The sequence below is a fragment of the Haliaeetus leucocephalus genome, unplaced genomic scaffold (genome assembly GCF_000737465.1).
Source record: "Haliaeetus leucocephalus isolate CR32 unplaced genomic scaffold, Haliaeetus_leucocephalus-4.0 Scaffold168, whole genome shotgun sequence".
Lineage (NCBI taxonomy): Eukaryota > Metazoa > Chordata > Aves > Accipitriformes > Accipitridae > Haliaeetus > Haliaeetus leucocephalus.
Window position 1 is genome coordinate 468,959 of NW_010972604.1, and position 13,456 is coordinate 482,414.

General features: G+C 37.7%; 1 protein-coding gene across 3 annotated transcripts in view; it reads left to right on the forward strand.

Moving 5' to 3' along the window:
• Positions 1-13,456, forward strand: part of ERCC6 (excision repair cross-complementation group 6) — a 48,130-nt gene continuing 34,674 nt past the window's right edge. For 2 of the 3 annotated variants that reach the window (XM_010563467.1, XM_010563468.1), the window contains exons 1-6: positions 1-84; positions 348-425; positions 976-1,409; positions 3,942-4,062; positions 6,466-6,574; positions 8,498-9,224. In XM_010563467.1, the coding sequence (XP_010561769.1) occupies positions 979-1,409; positions 3,942-4,062; positions 6,466-6,574; positions 8,498-9,224 (1,388 nt within the window). In that variant the 5' untranslated portion in view covers positions 1-84; positions 348-425; positions 976-978. Of the gene's footprint in view, positions 85-347; positions 426-975; positions 1,410-3,941; positions 4,063-6,465; positions 6,575-8,497; positions 9,225-13,456 lie in introns of those variants that run through there. The other variant, XM_010563469.1, reaches the window with a different exon arrangement.

Sequence of the window (13,456 nt, forward strand, 5' to 3'; positions counted from 1 at the left end):
CCTCGCGTTTCCATCCCGGCCGGGCCTCGTCGCCAGCCGCGAGGGAGAGCCTTCGGCCGGCCCCGGGCTTGCTCGCAGAGAGAGGTGGTGAAGCACGGGGGCTTGGGGACCGGTGTAGGGGGGTGCGGGGTCCCTCGAGGGGAGCTGGCCGGCGCGCGGGGTTGTCACGGCACTTGTTGCCCGAACGCGCGGCCAAGCCCGTCGCGTGCGCGTGCGGAGGCGATGGAAGAAAACCGTGAGCTGGGACCGAGACCCGCGGGCAGCCGTGCGAGGAGAGGTTGCTGATGAAGCCCCCCTGCCTTATTAATGTCTTCCTGCAAGTTAATAACACTTGTTTCTCCCCGAAGGTGACAAAAATTACATCCTTTCAAAAGACAGTCTCACCCTGAAGGCCCCAAACAGTAATCAGCTCCAGGCTTGCCTTGGTAAGTCAGTCCAGTGTTAATTTCCAAACAGCTAAGATGCTTTATGTTCTACTTCAAAGCTGAATTGGGACACTAAAGTCTACAGCCAACTGTTCTCATCAGTGTTTTCATTGGCAAGTCTTACCCTGTTTCAGAAACTTGTGGGTTTTGGTTTTGGATGTGTTAAGTTGCCTATGTTTTTGTTATGCTGTAGTCTTCAGAGCGTGACCATTTACACACAAGATTGAGTTCGCTCTCTGGCGAGTAGAGTAATTTTTACAGGTTGTTTTATTTGTCTTGATATCAGTGTTTTCTAGGAGTATTCTATATAGTTGTCTTTAAGAAGTTTTGGCCACTTTTTTCCTTTTGGTTGTGGAAATGAGCGTGGAGAAGCCTTTGGGGGGAGGACTCATGGAGGAGTAGACTACTAGGTGTTTTGAGACAAGAATTTCTCATAAAGAAATGTGTTTGTTGTTTTGCTTATTTTTATTTGGGCACAGTCTTCATGAGGAACTTTGTGTGTGTGAATGTTCTTATAATGATGTGGTTTTTCTTTGTTGCCTTTGAGCAGAGGATGCCAACAGACAACAGCCACCTGCCAGACAGTATCCAAGAACAAGACCCTGTTACTACTTCAAGCAGTAATTGCCTGCATAATGCTGAGGAATTGGGAATTGAACAAGAAAATGGCATTTGTAACAGTGACCTGGGTAATAGTATTAGAGTTCCCAACTCTGCCAGCCAGTCATCCACTTCCACAGCTGTTCCTTTGGAGGTGCCCAGAAGAGGACACCCCCTTTTACAGATCAACAGGCAGCAGATTGAGTCCATCTCATATAGTGCACAGGCTGCTGAGCTCAAAGGTTTAGGAGTTGATGTCTATGACCAGGATGTATTGGAGCAAGGAGTTCTTCAGCAAGTAGATAATGCAATTAATGAAGCTAATAAAGCAACAAAAATAGCTGATGCGGAGAAAGAATATCAGTCAGTGTTGGATGACTTAAGGTAAATTGTGTCCTTTCTTACTGTTCTTTTCTGTTACTGACTATCTATTGAGGCTTGGTGTCTCACGTTTTTAAAAGCTGGAAGATCAAAAGCTGTTTTGAAAACACTAGATGACATGTACTCTTCTGAGTCGCCTGCCTTTTAAAAAAGAAAATATTTTTCACATCAGAACAATGCTTCATTGCTCTTATTTGACTAATTCAGTCATGCATCAAGGCAGTAGAGGACAGTGCATGTCCTTTTTCTTCTTTGTCTCCTACCTTACCAAGATATATGTCTGTTTTCTGGGCAGTGTAGAATTGCATTATACTCTATTATTCAAAGTAATAATCAGAAAAAGTGCCACTTCTTCAATTCTGTATGCTTCATAGGGTTATCTGCTTCTGGTTATGTGCTTTCTGTAACTTTGATGACTCGTATCATGAGTGTGCTACAACCAAAACAACCTTATCACAAGTGCTTGTATGAAGTATTTAAGGACACCTTAAAAGAATCAAATGCTTAATTAACATGGTATATTGATAGCAGAAGACTTTGAGGGATAGGAGCCTCTTTCAAGTTTTGATCTTGGATCTCCCTTTCTGTTTCTAGTCTCATTGTAGAGTTACTGTGTGAACTACTGCAGGTAAATAATTCTACATGTGCATCTTTCTCTGTATTGCATTAATGTTGGGTTTTAGTGCTCAAGAGTGCTGTAGGCCTCCATTACCTATGTGAACTCTCGCATAGCTCTCTTATTATGCATATGCTTAATTTTATGCACTTCATTAATTTTCCAATTTCGGTGTGGAGATGCAAAGTTAAGTAAGTTTCCGAGACTGGAACCTAATTTTAGATGTTATGTAGTAGAAGGACATAATGTGTAAGATGGTCATTGAGAGGACAAATGGAGCAGTGTAACCATTGCAATTAGATTATGCAGTTCTTGAAAGAATGGTGCAGGGCATTATCAATTAGTTGATATTTTCCTGGTTTTCTTTAAGAAGCATCCTATGATTTTTCTTACCCCCCTATTTTCACCTTCTGCTTAAAGTCGTAAAATGAGATTTACATGAGGGGACGCAAATGGTTTATGCAGACCTGTAGAACGTCATCTGTATAAGATGTAATATGCAAGTCTGAAAGTTGATTTTGGAGATCAGCAGAGATATAGCTGTCTTGTTGAGCAGAGGGACTAACAAAAGTAAAGATGTACTAGTAGAGCATGATAGAGTTGGTTAAAGTCCTGTAGCATGGTGAATGCATGACTAGAGGTAGAATCAGGCAAGAAATAGTTTTTGAGCAGTTGGCATGGAGTTCATGGTAGAAGCTGCATGATTCTATAATATACACGCAAATTTAAGCAGAAGGAGGAGAATAAAAAAAGGTTGCCTGTTTAAATCCTGCAGTCCTGTTAAGTAAAGCTTTGTGGAAGAAGATGGTAGCGGTATGTGTCAAGAGACCCTAGGGCCAAGGAAGCAAGAGCCAAAAGGTAGGAGACTTGCAAGAAGGTGGTATACTTTAAGCAACAAAACAGAAGACTAACAAACGGGATGGGATGGTTCAAAAGTGTTGAAAGAATGGAGAAGTGAAGATGGCAGTGATAGCTGGGGAGCTAGTAGAATACGTCTCCTAGGAGAACAGTGGTAGAATCCAAATTAAGAGCTGGAGAGAAATGTGGTCCAACAATTTCCTCCCTGACAATTGAGGAGACTTACGTAGTGCTTTTCTTTGCATATGAGGGGAATAATGGCTGCTTTGCAGGTGTTGTAAAGAGTTTTCTTTGACATTTTTCATAATGCTTTGAGATGCTAATTTGTATATCCTTACGAAATCTGCTATTTGAATCAACAAACCTAGATTTGGTGCTTCTGATGGTGGGGCAGTATCTCCTTCCTTGCGAACAAATTCAACAGCAGAAACAGATGATACTAGGTTATAATATGTGGTTCAACCTTAATTTCATATTCTATATGGAAACATGAAAAATGGTAGTCCGTGAGTAAGGAAAGTTTTAATGTTATGTGCTGTTAATTCTTTGAGCTAGTCTGTCTTCCTGAAACTGTATTTGTATCTTGTAATCTATTCATTGTGTAAAAGAGGTGTTGTAAAGGTAAAAGAAATAGCCTTCCTTATATAATGGCATCAAACTATTAAAACAGTTTTAGAAAATGAAAACATGGGATTTTCCACTCAGATTTTTGTTTTGTCTTTTGTTTACCATGAATAAAAAGCAACCACTATCACTTGCTTATTATCCTCGTCAGACTTGTAACTTTTGAGTACTAAATATTGCAGTGGTTTAAGTTTCCTTGCGTTTGGAATTCTAGTATTAGCAAAATTTTGTTTAAAAATATTTTATGATGTACAACTTTTTAAAGCGTTTAGTATTTCCAGTGTTGTTTAAATATAAGTGCTTATTTAGAAACTTACTTTTAGACCTTTTTAAATCTTACCTTAAATTTCCTGGAATTTCTAAATTGTCTGAATCAAGAATGTGGTATTTTTCTTTCTGGAGTTGACTAGTACATTGCAATCTTCTTGTTTTTTCAGATCATGTACAACATCTCTGAAACAAATAAATAAAATTATTGAGCAACTTTCACCTCAAGCAGCCAACAACAAAGATATAAACAGAAAACTAGATTCTGTAAAACGGCAAAAATATAACAAGGTGATTGGATTACGTTAATTTCCTACTGACAATACTTAGCTTGTGCTTTGGCTTAAGGTTTGGATTATGTGATACAATTCTTGCTTAATTATATAGTTCAGAGTCAGTCTACAGTTGCTGTTCCTTCCCTTTTAAATGGTTTAATTTTCTACCAAAAAAATGTAAATAACTAAATTAAAGATGTGAAAGTAAGAGCTGAATTTTTTTTTTATTCTAAGTTTCAGAACAAGCTGTAAAACTGAAATTCCAGGACCTGCTCAGAAAACTGATTTGCATTAATTTAATTAAATCCCTCCCAGTAGCATTTGGAGAATTAACAAAGCATTGTTAGGGCACGATTTAATAGCTGACCTAAATCTCAGCTCTTGTGGTCTTCATTCCCTACGTTCCTTTTCTTAATCCTTTTTCATGGTCTGTATCTTTCTTGTACCAGTACATATCATTCCTTCCTGTGAGCCATTTTAACTCAGTGATTTGGCAGAAACTGCTCCAGCCTTTTTCTGCCAGAGTAGTAAGTTAAAGGAGCTTGTAGAGCAATCTATCAGGCATCAGGGTAATGTAAGCGATAGACCTGTATAGTTGTGAACAGGAAGAAGGAGATCTGAGAAGAGGGAAACTTCTGGTCAGCTCACCATCTGATGGAAATTCACCTTAATATTTTTTCTAATGATAAACCTGACTGAGAAACTTAATTGTCCTTTGCCCTCAGATACTTCTTCCCAGTCTCAGGCCATTTGCCACGGAGTCATTCAGTTGTTTGTTTTTTAACCTTGACCATTTCAGCAACTTGGATAACACTGTGCTCACAGTTTGGCCAATTAAGAGAGTGAGGGGGACAGTACTGAACAGCGGCACAGGGCTAGGAACAAGTAGCTGGAAGTAGTGGGAAGAAATGCATTAAATCAGACTTGCCACTAAAGAGTGATCATGTAATTGGACACTATTTTACTTGTTTTCATACTGCAGTAATTTACGCAAGCGTTAGTTGCAGGGGAAGTTCAAACCTCGTTGAATGTTCATTGTTAGCCATCTCTAACAGTCCTTGAAGTGTAAGAATAAATGCCTGTATGAAAACTATAATTTGTAAAAGTAGTCCCAATTAACCACAGGAGTGTTTTTGAGGCTGTTTGGAGGCTGGCAGTGTATTTAAACCTGGTCTTGAGCTACCTTATGCACGGAGGAGTGCTTTTTAGTACTCTTCCTTTTGTAGTATTTAAGAAAAAATAAATGGTTAAAGACAACTGAATTCTTCCATTATTGAGACAAATGGGAAATTAATGACTGGTAAAAGACAGCTATTTCCTTAGAGCTGTCATACAGGGAGTGTTTTATGTTATAAAGTACTCTGGTAGCAAGGATTATAGTGCATACACAGGAGATAATAGATTGTACCATACATGAATATACTTACCCTTAGTGGCTTGATAAGTGCTACATGAAGACACGGGCAGACTAGTGAACCATTCCTCACCAAAAAGAAAAAAATTGCTCATTTTGCCATGAACTTGATTTTTACTGAAATACATGCCTCTCTAAGTAAGGAAATATTTCCAAAGAATGGAATTACAAATGTGGAAAGTTACATTGCCTATGTCTTTATTTTACTGGTTGGAATTTATTGTTTCAAAAGTGAAAGTTAGCGACACCAAGGAATCACAATGTCACCAGTAAATACACAGTTGAGGATATTACAATCAGATAAAAGGTGTAACAGTAGAGCTAGCTATAAATTACTTTCATAGCAGGAATGAACTATACTTGTTATAGCATCTGTAATGTTGATTTTTTCACTTTTTTTTTTTTAAGTAATTTCACTTTTCATAGTTTTTTGCTGTTAAATTAGCTGTGACCACTCCTGAATTAACCGTGTACAACCATATATTAGGATGATGGACTGATTTACAATTTCAGTTTCTTTCTTACAAAACATTCCAACACTTCTGGGATGATAAATAAGTCTTATAGCTGTTTTTAGTGGCTTGTTAACCATCAACCCAGCCTTGCAAATCATGATGAAATCTTTTGGTGTTCTCTGTGCATTTCACAATCTTCTTGATGGGCTTCCTTCACTAGAATCAACACATTCATAAAATGACCTCAAAAGATGTACATAAAAATGCACAATGTGCCTGTGAAATTTGTGTATAAACAATCTGATCTTACTGTATGCATATTGTAAGATGATTGTACACACAAAATTGTGCGTGTTCTGTGGGTTGGAGCACTACAGATATTGTGGAGTCACTTTTTTGCACTTTTTTTGTTTCAAATGCAATACTGTGAACATTTGAATGTGAGATTCTGGTGGAAAATACTGCAAATGTTTTAATTTGTCTTGTTTAAAGGATAGCAAGTGTATGAACCAGATTAAAAATTAAATTATGTATCTACTTGTCATTCAAGGAGCAACAGCTGAAGAAGATCAAGGCAAAACAAAAGCGTCTCCAAGCAATTCTTGGTGGAACGGAGATTCTTGATAAAGTAAATGAGATTGAATTAGAGGAAGATGAAGGTATGGGAGAAGGCTGAAAGTTCTGTTCTACTTTGATGTAATGCTTTTTGTTGTTGTTGTTTGAAGCTAGTATGCAAGATCTTTGCCAATAAGGAAGTAAATTTCAGTGGTTTGCTTTTAATGAGAGAGTTAAGAACACTTACTCTCTGCACCTGCAAAATTGCAGATCTTGGCATATTCATGTGGGAAGTTTTAAAAAATGGATGTTAATCCGTGTTCAGCTCAGTAGGGATGGCTGAGGCACATTAGAGTATTGGGCTTAATAAATTGGAAATTCTAACATTTTTTTCACAGCTAATTTGATAAAGATGACTAACATCATGATTGAATTACATTTTATATGCTGGATGCTATCAATCAGCATTAACAAAATTGTTTTTTCTTACTGTTGGGATGTATCACTAGAAATGGAAGGGGGAAGTGCTTCTCTTTTTCAGGCTGCACTGTGATTTAAAAAAAAAAGTAAAATAAAATAAGGCTTCTTCCGAAGCAGGATATCTATTCTCTCTGTTTCACTAGGTGTTCTTTATCACTACTGTCTGCAAACTGAGCTTGGATTTTGTAACTCCAGCTTGGCTGTGTCTTGGCCACAATCACTAATCTGCAGTATTCTGCAGGACCCCATTGACATTTGCACATCACCTTTGGGTTATATTATTGTGTGCAAAGGTGTAAACTCTTTGTGCTATTTGTCCATTGCAGATGTGGCTGCAGTGGATTCCAGATCTCGCAAAGCTCATGCTTCCCTCCTGATTCAACAAAACTTAGAGGAGTCAAAACCTCAGTAAACTTTTCTTGGTAGAAAGGCATCTTTAATCCTCTTTCTTTGAATGGGTTCATGCAGTAAAACTCAGACACCTGGTGTGATGCGATGTAACTAGGAAGTGAATGGACCACAAGACAGAAGAAATGGAGTTGAGCAGTTCCCATAGTTTGAGAAACTAAGGTGGTGGAGAGGGAGGTGTTTCATGCCTGATGCATCATCATTACTTGTTAAACGTGTTTTGGTGATAAATGCAGCACTTCAGATGGGACCATATACAGTAGCATGCAGTGCTGGCAATTGTGGTCCAGCTGTTTAGAAATTTTGGATCCTAATAATAGATTTCAGGCTGGAATTCCCCTTCAGCTTCCTGAATTCAAGAGCTTTTCCCCCTCTTTGGTTTTAAACATCAATTAGTTTGTGTTAATATGTATAGTAATTGTGAATGCAGTTTAACTGAAGAGCTCTTTTATGGCAATGTGCTGTGCAGCCAGTCCAACTTTTAAAGTCATTATCCTAATATTAGTATTGTAGAGTAGGAAGATGGGTTTGGGGGGTTTTTTTGTTTCTGTTTTTGTTTTTTTGAAGCATGTGGGAAGGCAGTCTTTTATGTGTTTTGTAAGATTTGTCTCTGTCCTGGTATGGTAATGTAAATGTCACATTTCAAGCTTATGAGTGGGACTGAAAAATCAATAATAAAATAGAAATGAACGATGTTGCTGCATATGGGAATGCAGTGGTTTCTTGCACTGAACATGGTGACATGGGTTGAATTGACAGCAGAGGGAACACACCAGAGTTCATGTGCCACGGAGGACTGTAATTTTATGGTAATTCTTGCTCTGTGTGTTGTTTCAAAAGTATTTGCATTTTGATAGTATGTGTAATGTTTCCTATATGAAGTTTGAGAAGTAGTTTGAAGTAAAAGTTACAGTCTGACTTCTTCGGCCTTCTGTTTTGTTGGGTTTTGCCTATTTTGAACTTCAGGTATTATGTGTGACAAAAATTTGGACTTTTAAGTTGTATATAAAAACTGGACCGAATGTATATAAAGCTTGAGGGGGGGATGACAACACACCAAAATAAAACACCCTTGTTCCTGCATTTGAGTTATTCAGAAGGTGTAAAAGGCATGCTGGATGTTCTGATTTTTGTTGTAGAACCTGGTCCATCATGTCTTGGCAGTATGCTTATGCCTGTTCAGGAAACAGAGTGGGAAGAGCTTATTCGTACTGGCCAGATGACTCCATTTGGAACTAAAATACCTCAGAAGCCGGAGAGGAATACCCAACGATTAATGCTAAATGAAGCATCTGATTTTGAGAAGTACTTAGCAGACCAAGCTAAGCTGTCATTTGAAAGAAAGAAGATATCCCTTCACAAAGGAGCAAAGAAGAAAGCACAAGCCAAAAATGTTCAGTGCATAGCTCCTGCATCTACTACAAAGGAAAAAAGGGGTAAAGGCATGTCAAAAACAGAGAAGCGCTTAAAAGAACACATGAGAAAACTTCAGAAGCATGCCCTTCAGATTCAGTCAAAGGCAGAGATTCCAAAAGAAAAGAAATATCTTGACGCCAAGAAGTTCAGGCGTAAACAGGAGGATGATAGTGGAGAGTCTGAGTATGTACCTGATGAGGAGCTCTTTGATCCAGAAGCAGCAGAAGAGGAGGAAGAGCAGGCATCTTCTCATGTTGAGAATGATTCTGATTATGAACTTGGGAATTTGTCAAGAAAAAGAAAATATTTGGTGAAGAGAGATTTTAAAGGAGCTGAAGATGATGCTGACTTCTTTCCAAGCTCTGAAGAAGAAGAGCATACACTGGGGAAGCGCAAAGTAAAGAGATGGAGAGATGATGGAGATGAAGACTATTATAAACAGAGACTAAGGTTAGTCCTAGACATTTATATTAGTAACATTAACAAATGATGTTGAACATGCAAAGGGCAATGTCTGTAATACACTGCTAGGAATTGAAGTAAGGAAAACAAGACAGTCAAAATGATGATAGCCTTCCAAAAGGAATCAGACATACCTCTTAATTACAAGGAAGTTGCTGTTAGATTTTTCTGATTGTTGTAGGTCCTTCAGTAATAAGCTATTTGTGCATCAGTGTTTGTTTGTTGTTTGCAGAACTGTGAATGTGCCCAAAATTGAGTAGATAGAAAACAGCATATTACTTGGCAGCTTTACACCTAAGTACTGCCTTTGTCTGTAGATCATAATACCTACCTTTCAAAAAAAAAAAAAGTCTTCTGTTTGATAGGCAAAATTACAATGCGGACAGACAGTGCCCTCCCTCTTCAGAGGGATGGCACTTCTCCACTGAGAGAGAAATCTTTGGTTTGGAATGGGGTGAGATGCTTAGTTTTTGGCTTGAAATAATCAACTGCTAGTCAAGAGAAAATCATTTGAATAAATTATAGTTACATACTATTTTTGTAGAATCTGTTAGTTTATTGAAATCCGAGGCAATTACATACAGTTTATATGGCTAACGGGTTTATTTGAAAACCAATATTAAAAGAATCTTTTGAATTTAAACTTGTAAAAAAATGTATACTGGAAAGGACTATATCTATATTATTTGATTATTAGCACATGGTCTCTTGCATAGCTTATATTAGAAGGCATAAGTAATGAAGACTGGACATTTATAATGCTGTTAGTCAAGTCTAAAAAGAGCTGCTCAGTTTGACAGTGATTTTCCTGTCTTTGTTCTTGATATGAGTGAGGGTAAAAACATCCCTATCTAAAGAGATAGTGATAATGGTGGTAGTAGTGGTGTTTTATGTTGCTATGATGACCTAAGGTTGTAAACTGAGTAAGGTTTCTAAGGAGAGTCTAGTATGTTAGGTGGGGAAATACAGCTAAGAACACAAGTTATTTTTTAAAATGGCAGCTGAAACACCTTGTGCTAATCTGTGATTTATGAAATTTGTATAACCCGTGTGTTGATGATGTCTCTGTAACTACAGTGTGCTGTTGAGATGTTTTCTCTACTGATGCTAACTAGACATGCCAGTGAAGTTAAGAGACATTTCTGCACATACTGGGAGTCAAAAGATCAAGATCACTAAAATGGTTGTTTTGTTTTAATTGTTCTCTAACTACTGGCATGTTGTCTCTTTTCTAGTATAAGGGTTGAGCTTCGTATAATGAACTTCAGCTTGTTGATAGCATGCTTACTTTTAATTAATTACCTTTAGTGAATGTCTTTCAAGTAGTTTTATAGTCCTCTAGAAAATGATGGATTCCAACTTGAAAACAGCTGCTCTAGAGTGAAAGGAAGATATATATTAGGGCTGTCAGCGAAGGGTGGTTGACGTAGTAGTGGTAAGGCCTAGCATAGGGACTTGGTTAATGCTTGGGAGACTCGAATTTTACACTTCTATGGAAATATAAAATCTTACATATTTAAGTGAACTTGTATCAGAGAAGGGGTCAAGAAGTAGAGGTATAAACACCATCTCTTTCTGTCGTGAGAGCCTGAGTTGCTGTGGAGGAGGAGGTATCTTCTGACAGAGGTACTCACAGTTGTAGAATTACTGGTAAGAAAACCTCAGGTAGGAGGAGCCCAACTTCACTTTCACATCTCAGGTTACAAAGGCAGATCAGGAGCTGATATGAGGCAGTAGGTTTGCAATCCCAGGATGCTGCTTTTCAAAGTTAGAGCATAGTTTATTGCTCTTGAATAGAAGATTTCAGCAAGAAGCTAATGTGAACAATGTCCAAAGGGTCAAAAAGAAATATGTTTTTTATTGGATGCATTAACAAAAATTAATTGTACTTAATTGGTAAAATATTTACTATTTTATTGAATAAAACTACTCTTCACATTTAAATTAGACCAATATTAAATCATTTTTAATTCAGTGTTTTCATCAAGACTAATTTATTTTGATTGAAAGTTTTAATATGACTCACAGTTTAAATTCATTCAAACACGTTTTTTAATAACGTTAAGATTGTGACAATTTATCCTTAGCAAAGTCATATCATAGACTACGTTTCTTTTGGTTACTAAAGTTACAATAAAAGCCTAAATGAATTTTAGAAATATCAATAACTGTAATTGCTACCAAAACACTACATCTCTTAAAAATTTCATAGCTACAGTTATTGTGGCTGTTAAGCTGCAGCTGTCCACATTGACGTTTTTATGCTGACACCCCCAGGTAATCTTCATTACGGGAAATGCCATGAGAAAATAAAATGTAGTGAATTAAGAAACATATTAAGAATGCTATAGAAATGCTGTCATTTGCTTACATTTATGTCTTGTTTCATGTCAGTTTTACTTTTGAATGCAAACGAATGGGTGAGATTATGGTATATTTTACCCCTGAGAGAGGCAGGGGAAAATCCTTTAGGATTCCTTTAGTCTTCTGAACATCTAGTCTTATGCTTGGCGCTGAATACAGTCCTACACTCTTAAAGATTGAAAATGAGTTTCCTTAACATTAAAACTTTAGAGATGGGACTTGAAGAGATTGGTCTGTGTCAAGGGGAAACTACAATGATGTTGTTAAAGCATGATAATTAGCTAACTGCAGGACTGCAAAGCATCTCTAGAACAAGAGGCTGTTTTCAGAACAGGAGCTGGTGTTATCTGCAGTAAACAGGGCAGGCAGGAGAGCACCCAGCTCTTTCCTGCTAAAGGCTACTTGCAGTGGTCGGCCTAGTCACTCAAAGCAAGATATGATCAGTGGCATGTGGAAAAGTAAAAGTTAGCTATACAGAATTCAGCTCATGCTCTCAGTAATTTCAGTTCTTTTCCCTTGCGTGGGTCTTGCCTTTCTCTAATTACTGTTACTGGTGCCATGTTGCTGTGCAGACACGCAGGGGAAAAATGTTCTGTTCTGAAAAGGTTAACATCTAAGGTGAATCATAACTTGCAAGAATAATGAACAGTAGCAAGGAACATCAGGGTTATGCAGAGTAAGGTAAGTAAGTAGGATACTGTCAAGCAGCTGAAATGTAAGTTTAAGATGCAGTGAAAAGTAGCGTATCATTCCAAACTGTCCTTCATACCACCTACTACCAGCTGAACCCAGAGGATTAGGCAATCAGTCTCTAGGGTGGTGCTGAATGTCTCAGAGACTTGATCGCCATCAACAGGTATGTTATCAATGTATATTTTGTCATACTCAGCAGTGACCATCTTGGTCTAGAAGTGTTCAAAATTGGTGCTGGTGGAATCTTAACCTGTTGCCTCCTGTCCTGTGGAATGGTCAGGTCATGGCAGAGCCAGTTTCTTTGAAGATATGGAATGAGTGAAAATGCACCTGGTTTTGGCTGCTTTTACTTAGGATCACAAAATAAAAGTAACCTTGTATGCAGATTAAATGCATAGGATATAAACATTTTCTTTGTTCTCAACAAGAAAACTGCTGCATGGTTTTCTTGTATTATTCTCAAGACTTTGCAGATTTGGAAACTGCAGCTTATCAAGATTTTTTTGCATATTAATGTTTTGAGCATAACCAAGGAATTTTTGCTGCTTATAATATATGTAGTTAATGTGTTACACTATTGACATAACTAATACAGTATCTGCATAAGGTAATAGCTTGGAGTCAAAACAAAAAATTAGCAGTCTTATGGTCACTACTCCCATAACATTTGTCGGTATGTATCTGCGTGCTGCTTCAAGGAAGGAATTGCATGTCATGTTATGGGAGATAAGTGCTATATCTGTGTTATCTTGTGTATTCTGTATAGTTTGTGGAGTACAGTTGTTTGAATTCTTTAATTGCTGTCAAGTGCTCAAAGGCAAGGCTAGGAAAGCTACTTCTTTCCGTGCCTCCCAAGTGACATCCAAGCAGCTGAGTACCTGGAAGTTGTGGCTATCAGTGCAACAAAGCAGTTGATACAAAGAACCAAACCAAAAAATAAAATTTGCTTAAAAATAAGTTGGTTTTCTCAAATCAGGTCAGTTTTCATGTGCTAGCTCTCTTTGAAATATCCGAGTCACTGAATATCTTGATGTTTCAGATTTATAAATTTAAAAAGGATTAAATATTACCTTTCCTGAAAGATACTTTCTTAGAGCATCCTAACTGCTCTTTAAAATGACAAAGCCAAGACACAAATGAAGATATATTTTGGCTCACTCGCC